The sequence below is a fragment of the Onychomys torridus genome, chromosome 21 (assembly GCF_903995425.1).
Source record: "Onychomys torridus chromosome 21, mOncTor1.1, whole genome shotgun sequence".
Classification (NCBI taxonomy): Eukaryota; Metazoa; Chordata; class Mammalia; order Rodentia; family Cricetidae; genus Onychomys; species Onychomys torridus.
Window position 1 is genome coordinate 19717284 of NC_050463.1, and position 22469 is coordinate 19739752.

General features: G+C 42.1%; 1 protein-coding gene across 1 annotated transcript in view; it reads left to right on the forward strand.

Annotated features, from left to right (window-relative positions):
• The window catches only part of Thada (THADA armadillo repeat containing), a 289455-nt gene that overhangs the window by 37106 nt on the left and 229880 nt on the right, over positions 1-22469 (forward strand). The window contains 6 exon segments of the mRNA XM_036170461.1: positions 126-333; positions 3429-3564; positions 3820-3956; positions 6736-6894; positions 9075-9232; positions 16716-16825. Of these exon segments, the coding sequence (XP_036026354.1) occupies positions 126-333; positions 3429-3564; positions 3820-3956; positions 6736-6894; positions 9075-9232; positions 16716-16825 (908 nt within the window).

Genomic DNA, 22469 nt, shown 5'->3' on the forward strand with positions numbered 1-22469 from the left:
GTTCATGGAGAAAAGCAGTTCATCGTCATTAATGTTCTCATTGAGTCACAGACAGACAGTGCGTATGGACTTAATACACTGTAGTTCCTCTCTGCCATGGTGACCGAGACTGTGCTCTGCTCTAGGATTCTGAGAAGCTGCAAGACCTGTTCCAGGCAGCATTGGAGCTCAGCAGCAGTGTGAAACCCTACGACTGTGTGACAGCCTCCTACATGCTGAACTTGCTGGTGTGGCAGGATGCTCTGCCAGCCTCCCTGACTGCCTCCTCAGCACAGCAGCTCACACGTGGAGCTGGGAAGAAGGCTGTTGTGCTTGAAAGGAACACATTAGTGGGTTTGTATTGAGAAAGCGACCTTGTGCTGTCACTTAGCAAACCCTGTATTTTAATTTCTTCTTCTCTAGAGTAACCAATGGTTTAATGTTTCCTTGTTTTTAAGAGTTTGCCAGCACATATGAACACCAGTACCATTTATGCAAATTAGTAGTTTACTCCTCTTTTTTCTTTTTTGTTATTATTATTATTATTATTATTATTATTATTATATTTGTGTTATAATTTTACACATCAGCCATGGGTTCCCCTGTCCTCCCCTTCCCGCCCTTACCCCCTCCATTCCCATCTCCTCCAGGGCCAAGACTCCCCTGGGGATTCATTTAAACCTGGTGGATTCAGTACAGGCAGGTCCAGTCCCCTCCTTCCAGGCTGAGCAAAGTGTCCCTGTGTAAGCCCAACGTTCCAAACAGCCAGCTCATGCACTAAGGACAGGTCCTGGTCCCACAGCCTGGATGCCTCCCAAACAGTTGAAGCTATTCAATTGTCTCACTTATCCAGAGGGCCTGTTCCAGCTGGGGGCTCCACAGCTTTTGGTTCACCTGGAGCTCCACCTGGACGACAGTGGGGGTAATGAAGGGCAAGGTTTGAGGGAAAGAAAGCTTAGGGGAGCAAGAGATCCCAGTTGGATCAAGAACAGAAAGGGAGAACAAGGAATAACAGACCATGATAAATGAAGACCACATGAGAACAGGAATAGGCAGAGTGCTGGAGAGGTCCCCTGAAATCCACAATGATACATCCTCTGTAGACTGCTGGCAATGGTCAAGAGAAAGCCTGATCTGACCTAGTCTGGTGATCAGATGACTAAACACCCTAACAGTCGTCTTGGAACTCTCATCCAGTAACTGATGGAAGTGGATGCAGAGATCCTCAGCCAGGCCCCAGGTGGAGCTCCAGGTGTCCAGTTGTCGAGAAAGAGGAGGGACTGCAAGAGCGTGAATTGTTGAATCCAAGATTGGAAAAAGCACAGGGACAAATAGCCAAACGAATGGAAGCACATGAATTATGAACCAAAGGCTGTGGAGCCCCCAGCCTCCCTCCCCTACCTCCTCTCTTTAACAGGATCTCTTGTAGCCTGGGTCAGCCTGAAACTTGCTGTGTAGCCAAGGGTGATCTTGAGCTTCTGCTCCTCCTGCCTTCTTCCCAGTCACTCAGTGCAGGGCCGGGACTGAGCCCAGGACGTTGTGCTTGCTAGACAAGCAAACCACAAGGGCAGGGAGCAACACTCAGCGCCATCAGCCTGCAGGGAAATGCAGGCCGGAATCACAGAGCACAAAGACTTCATTCCATCGGGGTAGCCAAGGAGAACCCCCAAATTATGAATGTCCTTGAGGTTGTGGAGAAAATAGAATATGCACTGCAAGGATGGAGGGTGTGCACACAAACATTCAGCCTGTAAATACCCGGAGAAATGAAAGCATACACCCAGACAAGGGCTATACAAGAATGTCTGTAGCAGCACTATTCAGACTTGTCTAAAAGTGGAAATAAGCCATGTGCATATCAGCTGCTGAATGGATAAGTAAAAATATGTCTGCTTGTACAGTGGACTCCTATTCAGCCATAGGAAAGAATGAATTATTGATACAGCTTTGATGAACTTTGAAAACATGATAAGTGATCAGAGTCAGTCATGTGTTATTTTATTCTATTTATAATCTGTCTAGACTAGGCAAATCTTTTTTTTTTTCTTTTTGTTTTTTTAGACAGGATCCCATATATCCCAGGCTGGCCTCCAACTTGCTATGTAGCCAGGCTGGTCATGAACTCCTGATCTCCCCACCTCAGCTTCCCAAGTTCCAGCATTACAGACAGGATCTGTCACCACACCTGGCTAAGAATAGGCAGATCTGTAGGGACAAAACAAGTCAGTGGTTACCCAGCACAGAGCAAGGGTAGAGCTACCATGAGAAGAGGGACTGGTGCTTCTGAGTGAAGGTTTCTGTTTTAGTTTTGTGTGTATACTATGTCAGTCGGCAGTAAAAATGTTGTGAAATAGTGTTTGCATATGTCTGGCAATAGAAGAAAATTGACTGTACACTCTTAATTTTTACTGCATTTGTGAGTGTGTGTGTGTGTGTGTGTGTGTGTGTGTGTGTGTGTGTGTGTGCGCGCGCATGTGTGCACACATACCCAACAGTGTAGATTTTTCTTCTACCACATGGGACCTGGGAATCCAACTCAGGTCGTCAGGTTTGATTGAAAGCTCCTTTACCCACTGAATTATCTTACTGGCCCAACTTGTTCATTTGAAATGTATGAATTGCATGGTGTCTGAGTTGTTTCTTGATTATATTGTTACTAAATATCACTTTTGATCAAATAGTCCATGCTACATGGTTCTGGAGTTTGACACTCAGCTAGAGGGTATCTAAAAGGATTGGTTCAGAGTGAATGTCATTAATCCCGGCAATTAAGGGAATGCATTCCATTCTTTAACAATATCTTAACTAGAAATTGTTAACAGGCTTTGATACCCCTGAAAAATCTTTGACTCTAAACCTCTGATGTAGGGCTGGGCAGATGACTCAGTAGAGTCCTGGCTGTGCACACCTGAGATCTGAGGTGGACTTGTCAGTGTCTGTAAAAGGCCGGGTGTGGCAATGTACATCTGTCATTCTAGCCTGGGGAGGCAGAGACAGGGAGCATCTTGAAGCTAACCAGCCAGCCAGTCTTCCTGAATCAGTGATGCAGAGGTTCAGTGAAAGGCCTTTCTTCAGACAGTAAGGTAGAGAGATCAGAGAAGGTGCCCACCATTACTGTCTGGCTTCCACGTGCACATCTGCATGTGTATACATACATGTATACTCACAAAACCTCTAGTACAGTGGTTCTCAACCTGTGGGTTGTGACCCTTTCACAAGCGTCACCTAAGACCATTGGAGAACACAGATAGTCACATTACGATTTGTAACAGTCTCAAAATGACAGTTATGAAGTAGCAATGAAATGATTGTATAGTTGGGGTCAGCACAAGTGAGGAACTGTATTAAAGGTTGAGAACCACTGCCCTAGTGTAACATTTAGTTGAGCTGGGTGTGCTTTCTTTCCTGTAACTGAGGCTATTTCAGTTTCTATGTGCTTCTTTTTCTAGTTATGAAGTGCTTGATGGAAAATCTTGAGGATGAAATATCTCAGGCTGAGAACTCTCTGCTTCAGGCTGCATCCTCATTTCCAATGTATGGGAGAGTCCACTGCATAACAAGAGCTTTCCAGAGGTTGCCTTTGAAGTAAGAAACCCACAGCTTTCTTGTTTAGAAATACACGTGTGTTTGGCATTTAGCTTCTTACTGGAGTGTGTCTTAAAAGAATTGAAAATTAGATTGCATTGTCTACACCTATATATGCATATTTTTAAGTCCCTCATATTTCATATATCACATAGTTTTAAGCCACAGATTCTTTCAGCTCTGTTTTTGTGTTAATTCATTTCTAAGATGAGTGTTTTGCTTTTGAGTGTAATGTCTCCACTGTGTTCATTGCAGTGCCCTGCAGTTGGTGAGCGAGTGGAGGCCGGTGGTGGAGAGGCTTTTGCTGCTGGCCTACAGGCTTTCTGCTGTGGTGTCTCCTGTCATCCAGAGCTCCTCCCCTGAAGGCCTCATCCCGATGGACACCGACTCAGGTCTGCCAGCGAGGGCCAGTGTGATTCCGTCTCTGTCTCTATCTCGTTATTCCTTTGGAGAGATATAAAAACTAAATTAAGGGAAAAATCTTTTTCATGCTATGTCTAATTTTTTTAGTAATATTTTTAACTATCAAAAAGTAGCCCCTGGCAGGAGTGACATTTTACAGAGTGGTGCAGTCACTGGTAAGGTGTGTCTGTTCCTGTAAACAAACTCACCCATCTTCCCACAGGCAGACTTACTGGAATTCAGTGAGTTATAAAGAAAAAGAGGAGGGCATGAAGGTAGATGAGGGACGAGTTGGGACAAAGGGGATCAGTGGGAGTGAGGAGGACAGGAGAGGGTCATGTAAAGGGAATATTATCGCAGTATACTATAGTATGATTATTATATTCATCATGTTGGCTGGTTGGTAGCATACGCCTTTAATCCCAGCACTCAGGAGTCAGAAGCATGTGGATCTCAGTGAGTTCGAGGTCAGCCTGGGCTACAGAGTGAGTTCCAGGACAGGCACCAAAGCTACACAGAGAAACCCTTTCTCAAAAACAAACAGCCCAAACAAACAAAAAATCATATTCATCATTAGTCCCATATGTATAACCGATATCTATTAGATTAACATCTATTAGAGTTGTAAGCACTATATATATGAAATGACCCCAGCTCCAGAGAACCAGGTAATAAACAAGATAGATTGGGTTTTATAGTACTGTTTTTCAGAGCAGGTAGTCCAAATGTAAGAGGTGGGTAGAGAAGACTACTTACTGGGAATCTGAAATGGACAAAGAGCAATTGATGGGAAGGAATGGAAGGAAATAGTTCTCCAGATTGAACTCAGGAAGCTTCATCTGCTTTGGCCTCCCAGTTCCTGCCTCTTTGCATATGTTCCTCCCGTGGATCTGCATTCGAGTCAGGGGTTTAGGACTGCTCAGCATTCTCCCCTCTCATGCCCATTTCCATTTCCTTTCAGGGTTACCCTTAAAAACTGCTAAATGTTTTTTTTCTCTGCACCTTTCTCACCCTCTCCAGGTAATTATTTTGTTTTCTTAGGTTATCCTAACGCTTCCCTATGGATCTCCCTTCTTCCATTTCCTTCTGGTAACGTTCAGATTACTCCCCCTAGTCATGTCATTTGTCATGTGAATGGCACATTGTCTTTAGCCCTTTGTGCTGCCCACTTGGCACTTCAGTGCCCCCGACTGTGCCCTGTGGTAGTTGGCATCTGCTTGCTGTCCAGCTGTCTCCTAATGCTCTCCGCCCCAGGAGTTGTCCTTCACGGAGCTTACTTTACACAAGTGGCGCCTGTGTGTTCCCGCCTTGCGATGAAAATTAGTGACGATTCATGGTATCAAGACAGTTATTTCAACTCACATTAACCTCAGTATTGAATCTTGATACTTTAGTTTTCCTACTTAGGTAGTACCTCCTGAATATTTGGCTCAGGTAAGTACTGGTCGATTCTGAATGAGCAGTCCTGAATGTTTCCGTTCCCTAATGTAGGCCGGTCTTGTAGAGTATGCAAAGGAGTTTTGTTATTATTTAAGAGTAGGTGGGGAGGAGCTGGACAGGTTTGGGGAGGGGAAAGAATATGATCAAAATTTACTGCATGAAAAAAATTGGAAAGAATAAAAAATTTTAAATTTGAAAAGGTTGGTCTTAGAGACTATTTTACCTCCCAGACGTTTCCTGAATTCTGCCTCCCCTGCCTTGGTCTTTCTGTTTTTTCCTGCCACTTCCCTGTTTTATATGTTGTGAACCCCCTTGAAGAGGGTCCGCCTGAGAGCCTTAGTTGGCCGGGTAGACCTCCGAAAAGCTTCCTGGTTGTCTCTGTCTCCTTTACTTGAAGAGGGTCCGCCTGAGAGCCTTAGTTGGCCGGGTGGGACTCCGAAAAGCTTCCTGGTTGTCTCTGTCTCCTTTACTCCTCTCTCAGCTTTTCTTTTTTAGGTGGTCGGGGGCGGGGGAGGGGAGACAGCGTTACTTTTTTCTGGCTGTTAAAATCTGCTTTTTTGACAAAACTTCAAGAAGCAACCAATGAGTATAGGTGTTGGTTGAATGGCTAGTAGCACAGTTTGGGCCTGTGTGTTTCCCACAGTGTCTGAAGAGATGTGTGCCATCTTTACCGCTTCTTGGATTTTCCCATTCATTCCCTGTGTTTTAGTACTTTTTAAAAATGAGATCTTGGGTGCCTTCTTACTACCCATCCATCATCCCGTTCTTTCAGCCCAGTCCCCTGAACCTGTGTATGAGCCACCTCTAGGCACTGGTGACTCACAGCGAACGAAGGCTGTCTTCCTGGAGTTTCCTCAAAGACATTGCATGGAACATTGGCATTGTGCAGCATGCTGAGATGGCTGTGTCTTTTGCTTTTCTAAACCAAATATGGAATCTTTATATGCTTATGTTGCAAAAGATTGTGTGGTATTGGTTTTTTTAGATATTAGAACCCATTTTTATCTTTGAATCTTGCTAACTTACATTGTAGACTAGGCAAACCAATCTTACTGTGCTTCTCTCACAACACTAAGCATTGTAACTCTGGAAAAGGCGATGGCAGCCTTTGAATGGGGATGTTTGAACTGTGGGTTTGCCATGTCTTCAGTCTAAACTTTCTTAAGAGCACACTCTAGTATCATGAAGACCCTACGTCAGTAACTTCCTACCAGCCATCCTGTGAGCACAGGGATTGTCTCTGCTGGAAACTGCAGCAGCTTGGAGTTAGTTCAGGGAAATGTGCACAACATGGAACTTGGTGTTCATGAATGCTTGTCTTTTCTTCAGAGTCAGCAAACCGCTTGCAAGTGATTCTCAATGAGATTCAACCACGGGATACTAATGATTACTTCAACCAAGCCAAACTACTGAAAGAATGTGATAGCTTTGACTTGGAGGACTTGAGTACCAGTGTCTCAAATATTGATAGTTGTGCAGAAATCAAAGGTGAGATACATGAATTCGATACTATAATCAGTGGGGTGTTTTGGTGTGTGTGTCCTGGGGTGGGAAGGATGACCACAAGTATTTTAGTAATGTAGACTGTCTTTTACTGTTTTGTTTTAAAGTGTGTGTGTGTGTGTGTGTGTGTGTGTGTGTGTGTGTGTGTGTGTGTGTGAGAGAGAGAGAGAGAGAGAGAGAGAGAGAGAGAGAGAGAGAGAGAGAGAGAGGAATATACAGGTGTCTATGGAGGTCAGAAGTGTAAGATACTCTTGGAGCTGAAGTTACAGGCAGTTGTGAGTTGCCTGATGTGGATGCTTAAACCCAGCTTGGGTACTACTATAATAGCAGTACACACTCTTAACTGCTGAGCTATCTTTCCAGCCCCAGAATGCCCTTTGGATATAATAAAAGAGAGTTTAGATTTGCAGAACATATCTGGAAAACAAAGAATTTTCTTTTCAATTTGGGTTTTGGAATGACTTTGTAAGAACTTTATCAGAAAATGATTTGCCTTAGTTCAACGTAGATGATGCTACAACACAAAGCTTTTGAGCATAAACTCTTGAGTAGCCCATCTGGGAAGAGAGGGACACATGATGCTGATGGATCTGGCCTCACCTTCTCCCTGCTGCATAGTTCACTGTTGTTTTCTGTGGGAGTTCTTGAAGTCAGCATCTTTTTAAAGGAAACCTTATCCCCAAGCAGAATGTGAGCTTCTATGTTACACCAAGCCACCGGAATTCCAGTCTGCATGGCTTGCTTTATCAGTTGCTACGGAAAAAAGTTATCACAAGAAGTAATTTCTTAGTGATTTACCCTGTGGCTATGTTCTCCACTAGGTGGGGTTATTGTCTTGCTAAACTTTGTCTTTGCAGTTGTATTTTTAAAATTACAAAAATAGGTTTTCACTGTAATAGTGAAATGTGAATGTAAAACAGAGTAAAGCTATATTCCATTTCCTCCCCAGTTCTACCTTGCTACCATTTTGTGTATACGCCATTCTAGCCATGCTGTGTATTTATTTGTAAGTGCATTTTTCTTTTAGCTTAGGGAGCTTTGCTTTATAAAGCGAGAGAGAATAAATGGTTTTGTTAACTCCCTTTTTTACATTAATAGGATTTTTTTTTTAATGTCAGTACACTTGAAACTAGGATAAGGGAGTAAATAGGAGGACATTTAGCTTGTTTGCCTTGTGATTTAAACATATTTTGAAAGGTAATTGGTATAGTCTATTAATTGTAAAAGTTTTGTCTTGGGTTGGAGAGAGAGCTGAGCAGTCAAGAGCACTGCCTGTTCTTTTGAAGGATCCACATGCAACCCCAGCACCCGCCTGTTAGCTCACAACTGTCTGTAACTCTAGTTCTAGAGGATCCCCTGCTTTACTTTGGCCTCTATGGGCAGCAGGCACGCATGGGCCACAGGTACACAAGCAGGCACAGCAAAGCACCCATGTGCATTAAAAAACAAAGAAAGAAATATTAAAAGTTCTGTCTTAGGGGCTGGAGGAGTAGCTATGTGGTTAAGAGCACTTGCTCTTCCAGAGGATCTGGGTTCATTTTCTAGCACCCGTGTCAAGTGGCTCACAATGGCCTGTGACTCCAGCTCCAGGTGATCCAGTGTCTCCTGAGCTCCAGAGCACTCTCACACAGGTGGCATGTTCCCCCCCCCAACCCCCCCAGACAAGAAAAAACTAATCCTAACACTCAGGAGGTAGGTCAGGAGGTTTGTGAGTTTGGACAGCCTGTGTGTAAAAAAACAAAATTAAAACAAACAAAATTTTTATCCACTCTTTAACTGATAAAGCAACCATTCTCACCATAGTAAACAAAAAGTACTTTTTTTTTTTTAAATACTCAACCATGCAGTGCTTTATGAGTGCCAGAGAGGTGCAAAGTTTGTGTCAGTAACATTCAAATATTAGTCGTAAAATTTGAAGCAGTATTGTGTTTCATTTTAGGTTCTTTTTTGAAAGTAACAACTTTAAAAATTAGCATGCTTCCCCTCATAGCATGTACTCGACAAATGTTAGCGAATTTTGTTTCCTCTGAATAAACAGAACATATGACAAATTGGTTTGTTCAAACAAATCATTTTTGGGGAAATTACAAATAAGTGTGTTCTAAGAAAATTGGGATGTGAGGAATCATGGCTAGTGTTACAATTGTTTTGTTTTGTTCCTTAAGGTAAAGAAGGGAAAACCTGTGATGTCACTGCTCAGATGGTCCTGGTGTGCTGCTGGAGGAGTATGAAGGAAGTCGCTTTACTTCTAGGCACCCTCTGCCAGCTTCTCCCCATGCAGCCTGTGCCAGAATCTTCTGATGCGTTATTAACAGTGCGGCAGGTAAGATGATGGCCATCTCTCCAGGTGTTGTCTTTGGCTAAGGTCTAAGCTGTTATTTGCAGATCAACTTTTAAAAAAGGCTTCGGACCTTAAATATTTTACAGATGCCAACTGAAAAAGGTTCAGGGTAATTTTAGAATATTAGGTCTTAACAATTGCATTTTTAAAATGTGGCATTTTAAGAAATTTTTTATATCAGTAACTATAGATTTCCCTGACTTTTGACTGCAACGTTATTATTTAAATTTTTATCTTTTTAGCATACATAAACTTGAATTCTAGCTGAAATGATCTGTTTAGTAAGACTCCACATGTCTCTTAGAACTTTGAAGGAGTGAAAAAGTAGCATTGGTTGCTCGTGTTCTCCTGCCCCGCTCCCTCCCCAGTAATAAAACTGCAGCCCTTGATGCTTTTGGCTGACTTTCACTTCAGACCACATGTTAGCTCAGCATCTGGGGCTGTGTTTACAAGAAACTAGCTCACCACAGGCATTTCATTTGGAAATATTGTAGATTTATTAGATTTTTGTTTTTAATTGATTCCTTCTTCCTTTCCATATGGTTTCAACAAATCTATTTCCCACAGTTTCCCAGCAAAGATATATAGCATGCACTTTTATTTTTAACCTTTTTCAAATAAAGATAATTTCCCCCCATAGGGTATTACAACATTCAAGAACAAAACAAATATTGTAGTATGGTAATGCTGATTATTCTTACAATAACCATGTGACTAGTGCCATGGAAATAATGCTAATGTTTTTATTCTCACTCTCTGGCTCATGTGCTTGCATCTGGCTAACAGCTGGGCCAGTGATGTTGCAAGACCTTGGAAAAGCACAGGGCAAAGGCGAACAGCACGTTGTGGGCGGCATGTTCCTCAGTCTCGTCCAGATTAAATGGCCTTGCTGTCCTAGAGATACTAGAGTCATTGCTCTGACTGGTAGTAGTACTAGTGCCTCTTTCTGCTGAGGAATCCAGTTATGATCAGCCATTTCACTGGTGTAAACCCACCATCATGTTAGGAAGTAAGCATGTGCTAAATCCCTGACTTGTCAGCTTTTCCTTTCAAGGACAAATCGAGGAAAATACATTTTGCTTTTTATTGTGGCTGGGAAAACTCTTGAAAACTTGAAAGCTCTCCATGAAAATTATTTTGCCTTGACACCCTTTCCATTATACCCAGAGTTTGTATTATAATGACTTTATGTGGAACAACCATGTTAAAATTGGGGACTAATGTAAAAGAGATGTTTGTTTTTTTAAAAAAAGAAACAAAAATAACAAATAAATAGTAGTATAAACTGAAGAATTCTTCAGTGGCTGTGTGCATGTATCATTAATGAAAGCATCACAGAATGGAGACTCTGATGGCTCACATGGTCTCCCAGTGCGCTTTTTACATGATAGCCTTACATGTAGCTATATGAGCAGACATCACTGGTTTGATGAAGAGTGGGCTTCATGTAGTTGCCATGTGCTAACAGAAACCATTCTCTGTGGGAAGCTTTACTCTTGGCTTGTAAACAAATGTCTTCTTAGCTGAGGAACATTTGGCCCATGAAAGTCCTCTCATCCAGACGTTAATGCCATTTACATTACTACAGGGTTTCCTCTTTTCTAAACATAAAATTACTTCTCTAAAAAAGTATTTTTAATTTAAATCTTTTAGCTTCGTTTATTTTGTAAGTGTTTGCTATCATATGCTTGTGCATAGTTATATTCTAGGTGCCTGTGGAGGCCAGAAGAGGGCATCAGATCCCCAGAACTGGAGTCACAGGTGCTTGTGAACCACCATGTGCATGCTGGGAACTGAACCCTATGATCCTTTTGCAAGGACAGTATGCTCTGAACTGCTGAGCTAGCTCTTCATCCTTCCCATTTCCTTGCTTGTGAGACAAGGTCTTATTATGTAGCCCAGGCTGGCCTTCTGAGTGCTGGAACGACAGCCAGTTCTAAATTCTGCTTCTATAAATAAAAATAGTCCCATGTACTTGATTCTTTTAAGAATTAAAAATAGAACTGACAGAACATAGTTTACATCAGGGGCCTGGCCGTAGCTAAGGAGAATCCTTACATCCAAGGATCCATCAGTTTGAGGGTTGACCTCTCAGGTGACTGTGACTACAGCACGTTCACCTCTGTGTAGTTAAGTCACTGGTACGTAGGAGTCTCCCTTTCACCTTCCTCACCCCTGCTTTGACGATAACCCTGGTTTTGTGGCCTTTGTTGAGGGGTGGCTCTTCCATAGTATGCACATGAAAATGATTTACAGCAGGCGGACAGGAAGCAGGTGACAGCCTGGGGACTTGTGTTGCTTTTATTCTGAGTATTCAGTGCTTGCTTCATGGAAGGATCGTTGCCGTGATGCTCCCCAGCTCCCCGAGATATGAGGAGACTGAAGCCCTAGTTGTTCAGCACCTGGTTTGCCAGAGACCACAGAGCTAGTGCCTAGCCTCCCTCAGATGGGAACCTGGTTCTCTCCTTCCTGTCATGGCTTCCCCTGACACAGTGCTCTCTTTGTTCTGAGCCGCTCATTAAAGTGTTCTTTAAGTTGTATTCCCCTTCTCCATTACCTAAGCCGGTTTTCTCCACTGAAAGAGCAATGGAAGACAACTTAGTACCTGATCCTGTAGAGCATTTGGTGTGAAGTGTTTAGTGCCTGATCCTTCCCTTAGGACATTTGGTGTGAGTAGAGCATTTGGTGTGAAGCGTTTAGTACCTGATCTTTCCTGTAGAGTATCTGGTGTGAAGCAGTATGCTCTCGCTAGCCTCTTCAAGAGGAAACTTCACCTGGTGGCATGTCTGTCTTCCTCTTGCTCTCTAATCACACAATGAAAGGTCCTTTCATAGTGTCCCTGTTCTAGAGGCAGAGAGAAAGCCTCTTTGAGGGCTGGAAGTCGAGACCCTTCAAAATGAGCTGTGCACACAGCCCTATCTCATGGTTTCCTGACTCACTGGTGTGTGTCTAGGTTTCTAGCCTTACATTTTGCTGATCGACTTCTACTTGATATTTTGTTGGACTTCTTTCCAGTGTGATGGCTGATACTGATTTTTATTTTATTTATTTTTATTTGTTTTTGTTTTTGTTTTTTGGGACAGGATTTCTCTGTGTAGCTTTTCGCCTTTCCTAGAACTCACTCTGTAGACCAGGCTGGCCTTGAATACACAGAGATCCGCCTGCCTCTGCCTCCTGAGTGCTGGGATTAAAGGTGTACTCCACCACCACCACCTGGCCTGATACTGATTTTTAAAACAACTTCCACATTGAAAATCATTTTCATTGGAGATTTCACCTGATATTTCTAAAAGGAGGCTTCTGGGTAAATTTTCATACACCTGCCTTACCTCATACCCTCTAGTAATCATTACCACAGAAATCACGTGAACAAACATTGCCAATGAGTAGAACGCTCCTGCCATAGACTCTGTCATTACTTGAGTGATTGGTTGTTTTCCTCTCTTGTTTCATGATTTAATTCTTTTGTAATGAATTACAAATGGAATTTACATTTATTCGTATTCGTAAGTCATAAAGGAATTGCCTTTTTGTTTTATTTGTTTATATTTAGATTTTAGGAATTAAGTATATTGAAATATAATGTTAAAGATAACTTTGTTTTAAAGAGTTATTTATTTATTTTGTATACAGTGTTCTGCCTGCAGTCTAGAAGAGGGCACCAGATCTCATTACAGATAGTTGTGCACCACCATGTGGGTGCTGGGGATTGAACCTCTAGGGGAGCAGAGCAGCCAGTGCCTTAACCACTGAGCCATCTCTCCAGTCCAAAAGTTGTAACTTTTAAGCTTTGCTGTGAACTTGGGATGAGAACCCATCATTTAGTCATCTATTTATTGACTGCCTTCCTATGTGGATATTGTGAGAACATAAAGAAGACTCACATGTGGTTCACTGAAAGTGCTTAGTAATACACTAATGAAACAAAGTAGGGGTTAACTTTGAAAACTCAGGCTGCAAGGGCTCATGTTGAGACTTTGCTAGAAAGCAAAAACTAAACTTTCTGGTAAGACAATGTCTGCACACCAGATGACCATTGTAATTATTTAGAAGAACAATATTTGGATTTTGAAGAAATTCAAATTGTTAAAGATCATTAAAATGGAGAAGGAATGGTTTTAAACATTAATTATTACATTGGGTTTAAATGTGAAGTATCCCATGTAACCAAAATGGAATTAGAGTCCTTACTGTAGACTTGCTTTAAAGTCAGAGTTTGAATTAAGGGTTCCTATTTTATAGTGCAAAGTCAAACCAAAAGTAGACATTTATAGATTACTAATTTATCTGATGGTAAGCTATAAATGCCTGGAGACATGGCAAGTGGCTGGTTACACTGCTGTGGATTTGTGACCTATAAATCCATAAAAGATGCCAATTTGCTTTAGAGTTTTATAAAAAGTCTGAAGTAGGATATGTTAAGTTTAAGAGATAGTGACATGTTTAATTTTAAGATTAAAAATCAGTATCTTATTTTTTATTCACTTTTACCTTCATTTCTTCTAAATATCCTGAGATGTGTGCATGCTGGCTTGTGCCTGTAATCTCAGTACTTGAGAGGCTGAGGCAGGAGGATGGTCAGCTGTGTAGTGAGTTCCAAGCCAGCCTGAACTGTAAAATGAGATCCTGGATCAATTAAAAATAATAATAAAACCTTTTGGGAGAATCTATTTTTTTATCATAAGTTTGTAAAAAAAAAAAAAGCAAAACAAAAAAACAAAAACAAAAAAAAACCCAACCAACTAAACAAACAAACAAAAACCAAAAACCACAGCATCCAAAAAGAAAACGCTTTGAACTCTATAAACTTGGTGGTTTCTAATGATACAATTGGGTTTTCAGAGGACCTTTGCATTTTAAAGATTAGATGGAAAATTTCTGTGCTAGTGAGATGGCTCAGTGTGTAAAGTGCTTTCTGCCAAGGTTGATCCCTGACTGTCCTCTGACCTCCGTAGGCACCCCACCCACATACATACACACAAATAAATAAATGTGGTAAGTTTTTAAAGTTCTGTTTCTGATTGTTACTACTGTTAGCTATTTTCTGATGGTTTGAGTCAACTCAGTTCTCTGTGGTCTGGCTACCCACTGACAGGGTGTCAGTAGGATGCTTCTGTCCAGCTGCAGCTCACAGAGCCCATTGTCCTGCTCACTCTCCCACCCTTAGGAACTGGCTTCACCTCCTCTTCCTGCCTGTCTTTACTGCTGTCTAGTATAGAGCCTCTAGGTCATTCATCTGAGTTTGCCAACCTAGCCTGTGTGTGTTAAGTTTAAAGTGTCTGTTTGAAAGCAGCTGCTTAGGAGCTGGTTATTTGCTTAACTTATATCCTCTTCACATACTAAATATCCTCTTCTCTCTTGGTCTCCCTAAGCACATATACCCTGTGCAAGATGTGAGCGTGAACTCTGTTCTGTTTTAGTGCAGATAGGCCTTTGGTTTCTTGGAACTGTTGGGTAGCTCTCATTACAACCCAGCATGTTAGTTTTCTCTACAGGTCTAAACTGGCAGCCTACTGAGGTCACATCCTGTTTTCATCTTCTTTGTCTGCCTCAATAAGCTCCGCAGCATTGGACAGGATGCCAGAACCACTTGACAATGATTGTATATGTCTGCAAGGGCAAAAATTCACAATTCAGGATTGCCTAGGGCTGAAGGTCCGCTTGAGCACCCACAGGCATACTTCTGAAGGCTCTACTTGTAGTATATGCTTTTTAGTTGAGCCCTTTGAAAGGTGTTAGTGTGAAGGAAGCAATGGGAAAATGACCCAGCTTAAGGGAAGGTAGTGAGCTGTGCAAGTCCTCAGAGAAGCCCTGCATGAATAGCGTTAGTCTGTATTGAAGTGTGTCACAGTATCTGAAACGGTTTAGGGAAAAGAATTGACTAAGAGACTTTGGTCATTATTTGAACTGTTCTAAAATACTTTCTTATAACCTCCTACATCTATAATGATAGAAATGATGCTTTGAAAAAAAGCATATTACCCCGGAATAGAGTTTTTAAGATTCATCAAACACTGCTTGTGTGCTTCTTTGTTGGTCTCTGGCTCTCTCTTTGTGCACTCTAGAACAGATACACACTGACTGTAGATACTTTGCTCTGTTTAGAACAGACAGCTCATGTTGAACTACTTAGGTTATAGATAATTGGCCTCTTCCGAACTTGTTACTTAAGTCATGAGGTAAGTGCCGTTAGTGCCCTTAGCCTACAGAAGAGGACAATGAGGCCACTGAGCATGGTTGCTCGTTTACGGCTCACTCTGTCATGTCTGATGTATGCAGAACACTGCTGGGGTGAAGGTGTTTCTGGGTAAGTAGATCTGAGGTCCTGTGGGGCAGCTTCCCTGTTCACTACACTGTGGTCTGTGGATGCACAGTGAACAGATATGGTCCAGTTTTGCAGTTTTGACCCAGAGTTTATATAAAGCCTGGATTTTTGAAAGTTGGCAGCCACCAAATCTGTCAGCAAATGACATAAAGCCCAGTTGGATTAACTAGTTCGGCAGCTCTCTTTGTTTAGAACAAATGCAACTAATTGACAGTTACGTTTTCTTTAAAGTTAATTGGTGCATTTTGTGTTTAATCTTGCCTAGAGAAGGACATCATGTTGGGAATGATGGCATGGCATCCTGGCAGATTCCATGGTTGACTTGGAGTGCTGCTTAGTGACTCCTTTGGAGCCATTACTAAGCCTCACTTGTGGTCTTAGTGTATCTCTTAGAATGTAATATGAATGGACATGGCTTCTCAGTTTAAGATGAAAAGGTCTTTGCATAGGCAATGTTAACAGTTGCTCATCAGTGCCGTTGAATTGTACACTGTAAAATGGTTGGAATGGTAAATTTTCTTATGTATATTTTACCACAATAAATGCAAAATATTTGAAGAGCAGACATAATTGTTTCCGAATATGTATGTGAGTTTGTTACTCTGTGACTTTTGTGCTGGTGTTGAATGAATAACACGAGCTAGCAGAGCCTGCTGTGAATTGGGCAGTTCCAGTACAGCATTTAAAGATGGATGACCCCCTGCTTTCCTGTCTGGCTTAATAGCTGTGGGACCTTAGATTATGTAGCCCTTCTGTGCCCAAGTTTCCTTATTGTGGACTACAGATAACAGAAGTGTTTATTTAATGGAATTCATTATGAATAGTTAATGAGATGCTATACAAAGTTTAAGGCAAGTGAGGTCGCACGCATTTGTAATCCGTACTGAAGATGTGATAACAAGTATTATCCCTGACTACATAGCAAGTTCAAGGCCAGCCTGAGCTATCTGAGACCCTGTCGCAAAAAAAAAAAAAAAAATAAAATAAAATAAAATAACATGAAAGTGCTTAACACATGATTTGTCACATAAGTCAGTATTGGATGGATACCTAGGCACAGGTTCTGAATTATATTGCTGGTATGTATGAATGCATCTATACATTAAGCATAAATTGAACATTTTCTCATTTTTTTTAAAGGTAAAAGAAATGGGAGATTACTTTAAACAGCAACTGTTACAGTCCAGACACAGAGGAGCATTTGAACTGGCTTACACTGGTTTCGTGAAACTCACTGATGTATTAAACAGGTAAAACAAATAGCAGTTTGTGTAGGTTGTTTTTTTTAAAGATTTATTTATTTACTATATATACAGTGTTCTGCCTGCGTGTGTCCCTGCACACCAGAAGAGGGCATCAGATCTCATTTCAGATGGTTGTGCGCCACCATGTGGGTGCTGGGCATTGAACTCAGGACCTCTGGAAGAGCAGCCAGTGCTCTTAACCTCTGAGCTATCTCTCCAGCCCTTGTGTAGGTTTTTTTTTTAAGAGCAGACTCTAGACCATGTGCATGGAGTAGATGTTGTTTGTCCTTTTCCTGTTGGAAAGAGTGAAACCTAGCTGGCTACAGAAGTTGTCAGAGGTGGCTTTCGAGGTTCAGTGTGTGAGGGACTGCAGATGACTGAGAGAGAGAGATGAGCACCTCACACTGGTTTTTCTCCAGAAGCTGATTAAAAGTGAACTCAAAGAAGCAGCCAGAACTGGGCTGAGATTACTGCTTCTTTTCATGGGAGAATGAATGTTTTGTCTGTTTGAAAATAACTTGGCGTTTGGAAGCAAATAATCCTGGACTTCTTTGTTTTAGGGATAAACATAAGGATTTTGTCTTTTTCTTTCTTTATAGTTTTATTTTATAGAAAAATCTTATAATAACAACAAATAGACATAATTCATCTTACCTGGAAAAATACATAGATAGATCTCATGTATTTAACTAGATGTGTATTTTTAACTTTATAGGTGCTGGAAATTTCATTCATTCATTCATAAAATAGATTTCCTCTAAATGGCTTGTAAGAAAACCTTCAATTACTTAATGACTAAGTGTTTGTGGCAAACATTCTCTAAATAAAAGGCAGTATTTTCCAAGAAAACATTTCTATTGCCTGGAAACTTTGAAGTGAAGCATTCTGCCAGTGTGGTAGCTTCAGCAAACATTTTATTTTGGGCTGCTGAGAGATCTCCATCTTGATTATTTGTGAAAGTTTCCTCCCACTGCTGGTAAGAACATATCCAAAGTCTTGTTAGTTATAGGTTATACAGAGTATCTGTAAGTGATACTTTTAAAAACATTAAACTGATGATCTTTAAACATATTTTATTTTTAATTGTATGTGTATGTGTGTCTGTCTGTTTGTGAGTGAGTCTCTGGACAGGAGTGCAGTTGCCTATGGAGACTAGAGAGGGACTTTGAATTCCCTTAATCTGGAGTGACAGCTGGTTGTGAACCACTTGATACAGGTTCTAGGAACCAAATTCTGGCCCCCTATAAGAGCAATAAGATCTCTTAGATGCTGAGCCATCTCTTAAATCTGTAAAATGCTGACTTTGAAAACATTTTTTATCTTTTCTGGGCCGGAGAGATGGCTCAGAGGTTAAGAGTATTGGCTGTTCTTCCAGAGGCCTTGAGTTCAATTCCCAGCAACCATGTGGTGTCTCACAACCATCTGTAATGGAATCTGATGCCCTCTTCTGGCGTGCTGGCATACATGCAGACAGAACTCATATACATACATAAATATATCCTAAAAAATAATAATAAAGAAAATACTTTATCTTTTTAATTCTCTGTGTCTATTGTAGAAATGATATGTGTATTCTTTCTCCATAGTGAAACCTATTTCATTCCTTCAAATCAGTTCATGTTAGCTGTGTGTTTTGCATTGTGCTTGGCTAGGAGAATGTAATACCTCACCATGCGACACGATTTCTGTACTAAAGTGCTTGGGAGGTATGAGGATAGTCTGGCTCCAGTATTGTCCCCCAGTTGATGGACAGGACTGATTCAGCTATCCTGTCTGACTGGACAATGTCTGCGCCCTCCTTAACGGCTCCATCATGTCCTTCCTGACGCTGCATCCTCACTTCAAGGGGTGACCTCCTTTCTTTCAGAGTACAGGATGTGTGTGTCCTTTGTTATAGCCTCCAAACAAGAGTTGGCTGTTTAGTTTAGGAAATGAGCAAGGGTAAAATTCAGATTATTAACAGGAAGTATGTTACAGACTTCTACACTGGTTATAAGCACTCGGCATCACAGTGGATGTGTGTTAGCCCAACACCAACCGAGGAAGGAAGATCTGTGCATGCAAACAGGACAGACTGCCAAATACTGTATGAACTTGATAATCTTACAGGGACTCCCACGAGAAACAGCAGCGAGGAAGCGTTGTTAGCTCTTTGTGGAGGAGTGAACTTGTGAGCATGCATGAGGACATAGGGGATAAAGGAGGGAAGATGAGCAAATGCAGAGCTTAGGTCCAGGTGACTCTCCGTTAGGCAGACTCTTCCTCAGTGCTGCTGATGCTGAGCAAGAGGGGTCAGATGGAATTGTGTTCTGTGCAACTCGTTTGGCTGTGCTGGGATGGGAGAGGCGCTGTGGGCTTTTGCCCACACACAGCAGTCTGTGACTCAGGCTCCTAGTTCTAGGTCCGTCGGTCCCACTGACTGACCGACCGACCGTACTAAAGTGTGCCTCTCAGCCTCTAGTCTCTTCGTCTCGAAAGAACAGTGTTTCTTCTACTGGTAGATCTCTCTGACTTTTGTTGTATAGAGTAAATGCATTATTTTTTAAAATTCTTTTTGCAGTATATAGTTTCCAACAGATGTAAAATATTGTGAGAGTGATGTTTGTCTGGAGGTAGTGTGCAGTGTGGTGGTCTCTGGCTGGAAACATTTGGCTCAATAGATTTGAGTGCCTGTTAGAAAGAACCCAGATTCAGTTTTGGCAATCTAAGTCTGGGGTGATGAGGGCTTCCTCCTGGATGATGGCCCTGAGATTGACAGAGATGACTATTTCACTTAACATTTGGCCTCATGTGGACAACTCCACACATGACATATTGAATGATCAATAGAAAAGCTATAGACATTTTGTTACATTTCTTGATTTTATGAGATGGAATCAGGGCACGGCTAAGCTAGCTAGTTTTCCTCTGAATACTTACTGATTAATCAGTGCCGTTTAGCTAGCAGATGAAGTAGTGGCGGGGGCGGGTGTGTGTGAGGGGGTGCTTCTGTTGGCTGTGCTCACATTTCTGGTACCTTGGGAGTGGGGTAGCTAGAAGGCTGGACCTAGTTGGCATATAAACTAATGACATGCCTGCTCTATGGCATGGGAAGGCTTTATTGTAGATCTGAGAGAGAACAGCCAGAAGCATCTGGTAGATTCTAGAACAGAGAGAAAAAGCAGATCATGGACAGCAGACTCGACAAGGCCTGGGCTGTCTGTGAGGGAGGGGAGGAGAACAGGGTGTGGAGAACAGGGAAAGTGAAACGAGCGGGAGCTGTGAGTAGTGGGAGAAGCTGGTGAGCTGCAGAGAGGTTAGGGTCCAAGACGGGTGAGAAGGTCTAGGATGCTAGCTAGCATGGACTTTGAAATGTGTAACAGCTTGTATAACTTGTGAGTAGAGACTGGGTCAACCTGGAGGCTAGCATGGACTTGCTGTGCTGATGGGCACCACGGGTCTATGTTAATTGCCAGGGCTGAGGGAAGTAAATGACTCCTTTGGGCAGATAAGAGCCAGTTTCATGAGCTCCTGAGGAATGCTGGTTTTTATCTGACAGCCAGAAGTCCTCCTGCCGTCCACGTTGAGCTCACTTCTGAATGTTTGGACTGCCTTTTTATGGGAGTCTCCTTTCCCTCTCAGCCTGTCGGCCATCAGTTGGAGAGGAGAAAGGGGCAGAAAGGGCGACAGAAAGCTTTGTAGGCAGCCCCTGAGGACGAAGGGAGACAGCCCTCTGGGAGACAGATTTCGGTGAATCAGGGCAACTTCATTCCAGAGTATAAGGGCGGATAAGATTGGGGAGCCTGGAGACAAACCCTAATTTGCATTAAGCATCACACTCCTATCACAAGGCTTAGGATGCAGCAGTAGGGTCCTATAGCAGAGCCCCTAGCACAAGCCCTGTGCCAGGGGTCAAGCTAAAGATGACTTGGGCATCTGGTACAGAGACAGCTTTCAGATATGGTCAGTCCTCCAGGCCCAGGGACATTCTCCAGATAAGGACAGGTAGAGAGCAGGAAGTCTTGCTGGGGAGGAAGGGAGTTTCCATATTGTCAAGCTTAGAGAAAGCTGCCAGGCTATGGCAGACTGTGACCTCTAACCAGCCAGCAGTGTATTCCAGCACCCTTTGGAGGTCGGGGAACTGGAGTTTACTTTGGAGCTGACAGTTGGGACCACAAATGGCCTCTTACTAAGCATGGCAGTTTTGAGGTAGCTGAACTTTCTACGTAACAGCAAGCCCCAGGCAGAAGCTACATGATTTTTCTGGCCTAAGTAGCCTGTTGCTTCAGTCACTTCTTGTGGCTATGAAGAGTCTGTAGGACAGACTAGATGGAGTCTACTTTTTGGTGGCACCGTGCAAATTGAATGCAAGTGATAGAGGTTACCAGGAAATCTGTGATGGCTCCTCTGGTTTTAGGTCCTGGTGACCAGAAAAATGGGATTGATGTTATCAAAGCCAGAGGAATTTTTGTGTGTTTGATAAAGAATAATAGTTTATTTTGCCTGTGTTGAGTGTGAGAAAATGATGGACTATGCTGGTAGTTATACTTAGTTTATCATTTGGAGTAGAGGTATGGCAAAGGTAAGGTAAGGTAAGGTAACTGAAACAGACACAGATCTGGGAATTGTTTCCATAATCATGACTGTTGATAGGATTGAAATCTTCAGGGAAGAGCAGGTATGGACAGAACAGAGAACCAAGGACAGAGGTTTTGTGTGAGACTGAGCATGAAATGAAGTGGCACATCTTGGTGTGAATTTCAGAACTGCTGTGTAATAGTGCAGTAGAAGCAATTCCCAAGGGGTGGAATGGGAAATGAGGGAAGGCCCAGTGCCTGGGGTCCTGGCCACTCCTAGTCTGTTTTAAAGATCCCCCCATGGCTGTCACTGTTGGCTCACACCCATGTTAGGTGTTCCCATCTGGTACCTCTGAGCCCAGTGGTTTTCCATCCCTTTGGGGACATTTCAAACCTGACTTTGCCCAGAATATCTCTATCATGTGTTAGTTAGGTTCCTTTTTATTTTTAAAAGAAAATCTGTTTCCTTTGGCCTTTTTTAGGGGAGGGGTTAGTAAGCACTTAAGTGATGAAAATCTTGTTTAGGCATACAGCATTTAAGAAGTTGGCAAGAAAGAAATCTGGGAGTCCATGAAGACCCATGGAAGTGAAGGCCAGCTGCTGGCTACCTCTGCCTACAGCTGTGTCAAGGAAGAAGGCACTTAAAGTGATTAATGGACAAAGAACTGAAGAGTTAAACATGAGCTACATTCTTTAAGTTGGTTTTTAATAGGGTTATTCAAGATGTCTCCAGATGTAAACTGACTTCACTATTAAACAATTATCTTAGGATAAACAAGAATGGGGGAGATACTAGTCTCTTTTTCTGGGAAATTTTTGGAAAATAATATTTATATGTATAACACAAACAAAAATGTGGAGTTAATTTTCTGTAATCTGGTTTTCTCATGTAGTGATTTCTATTTGGGATTTGATGAATTTCTTTTTAAAACACCATTACTGCCAAGTATAATTGTGTATGCCTATAATTTCTGGAGGCTGAGGCAGGAGGATTTACATAGCAAGACCCTCTATCAAACCAAAACAACAAAATAAGCTGGAACTAGGACTGTCTTCTTATGCATAGTTAGCTACCTAAACATTTAATTGGAGTG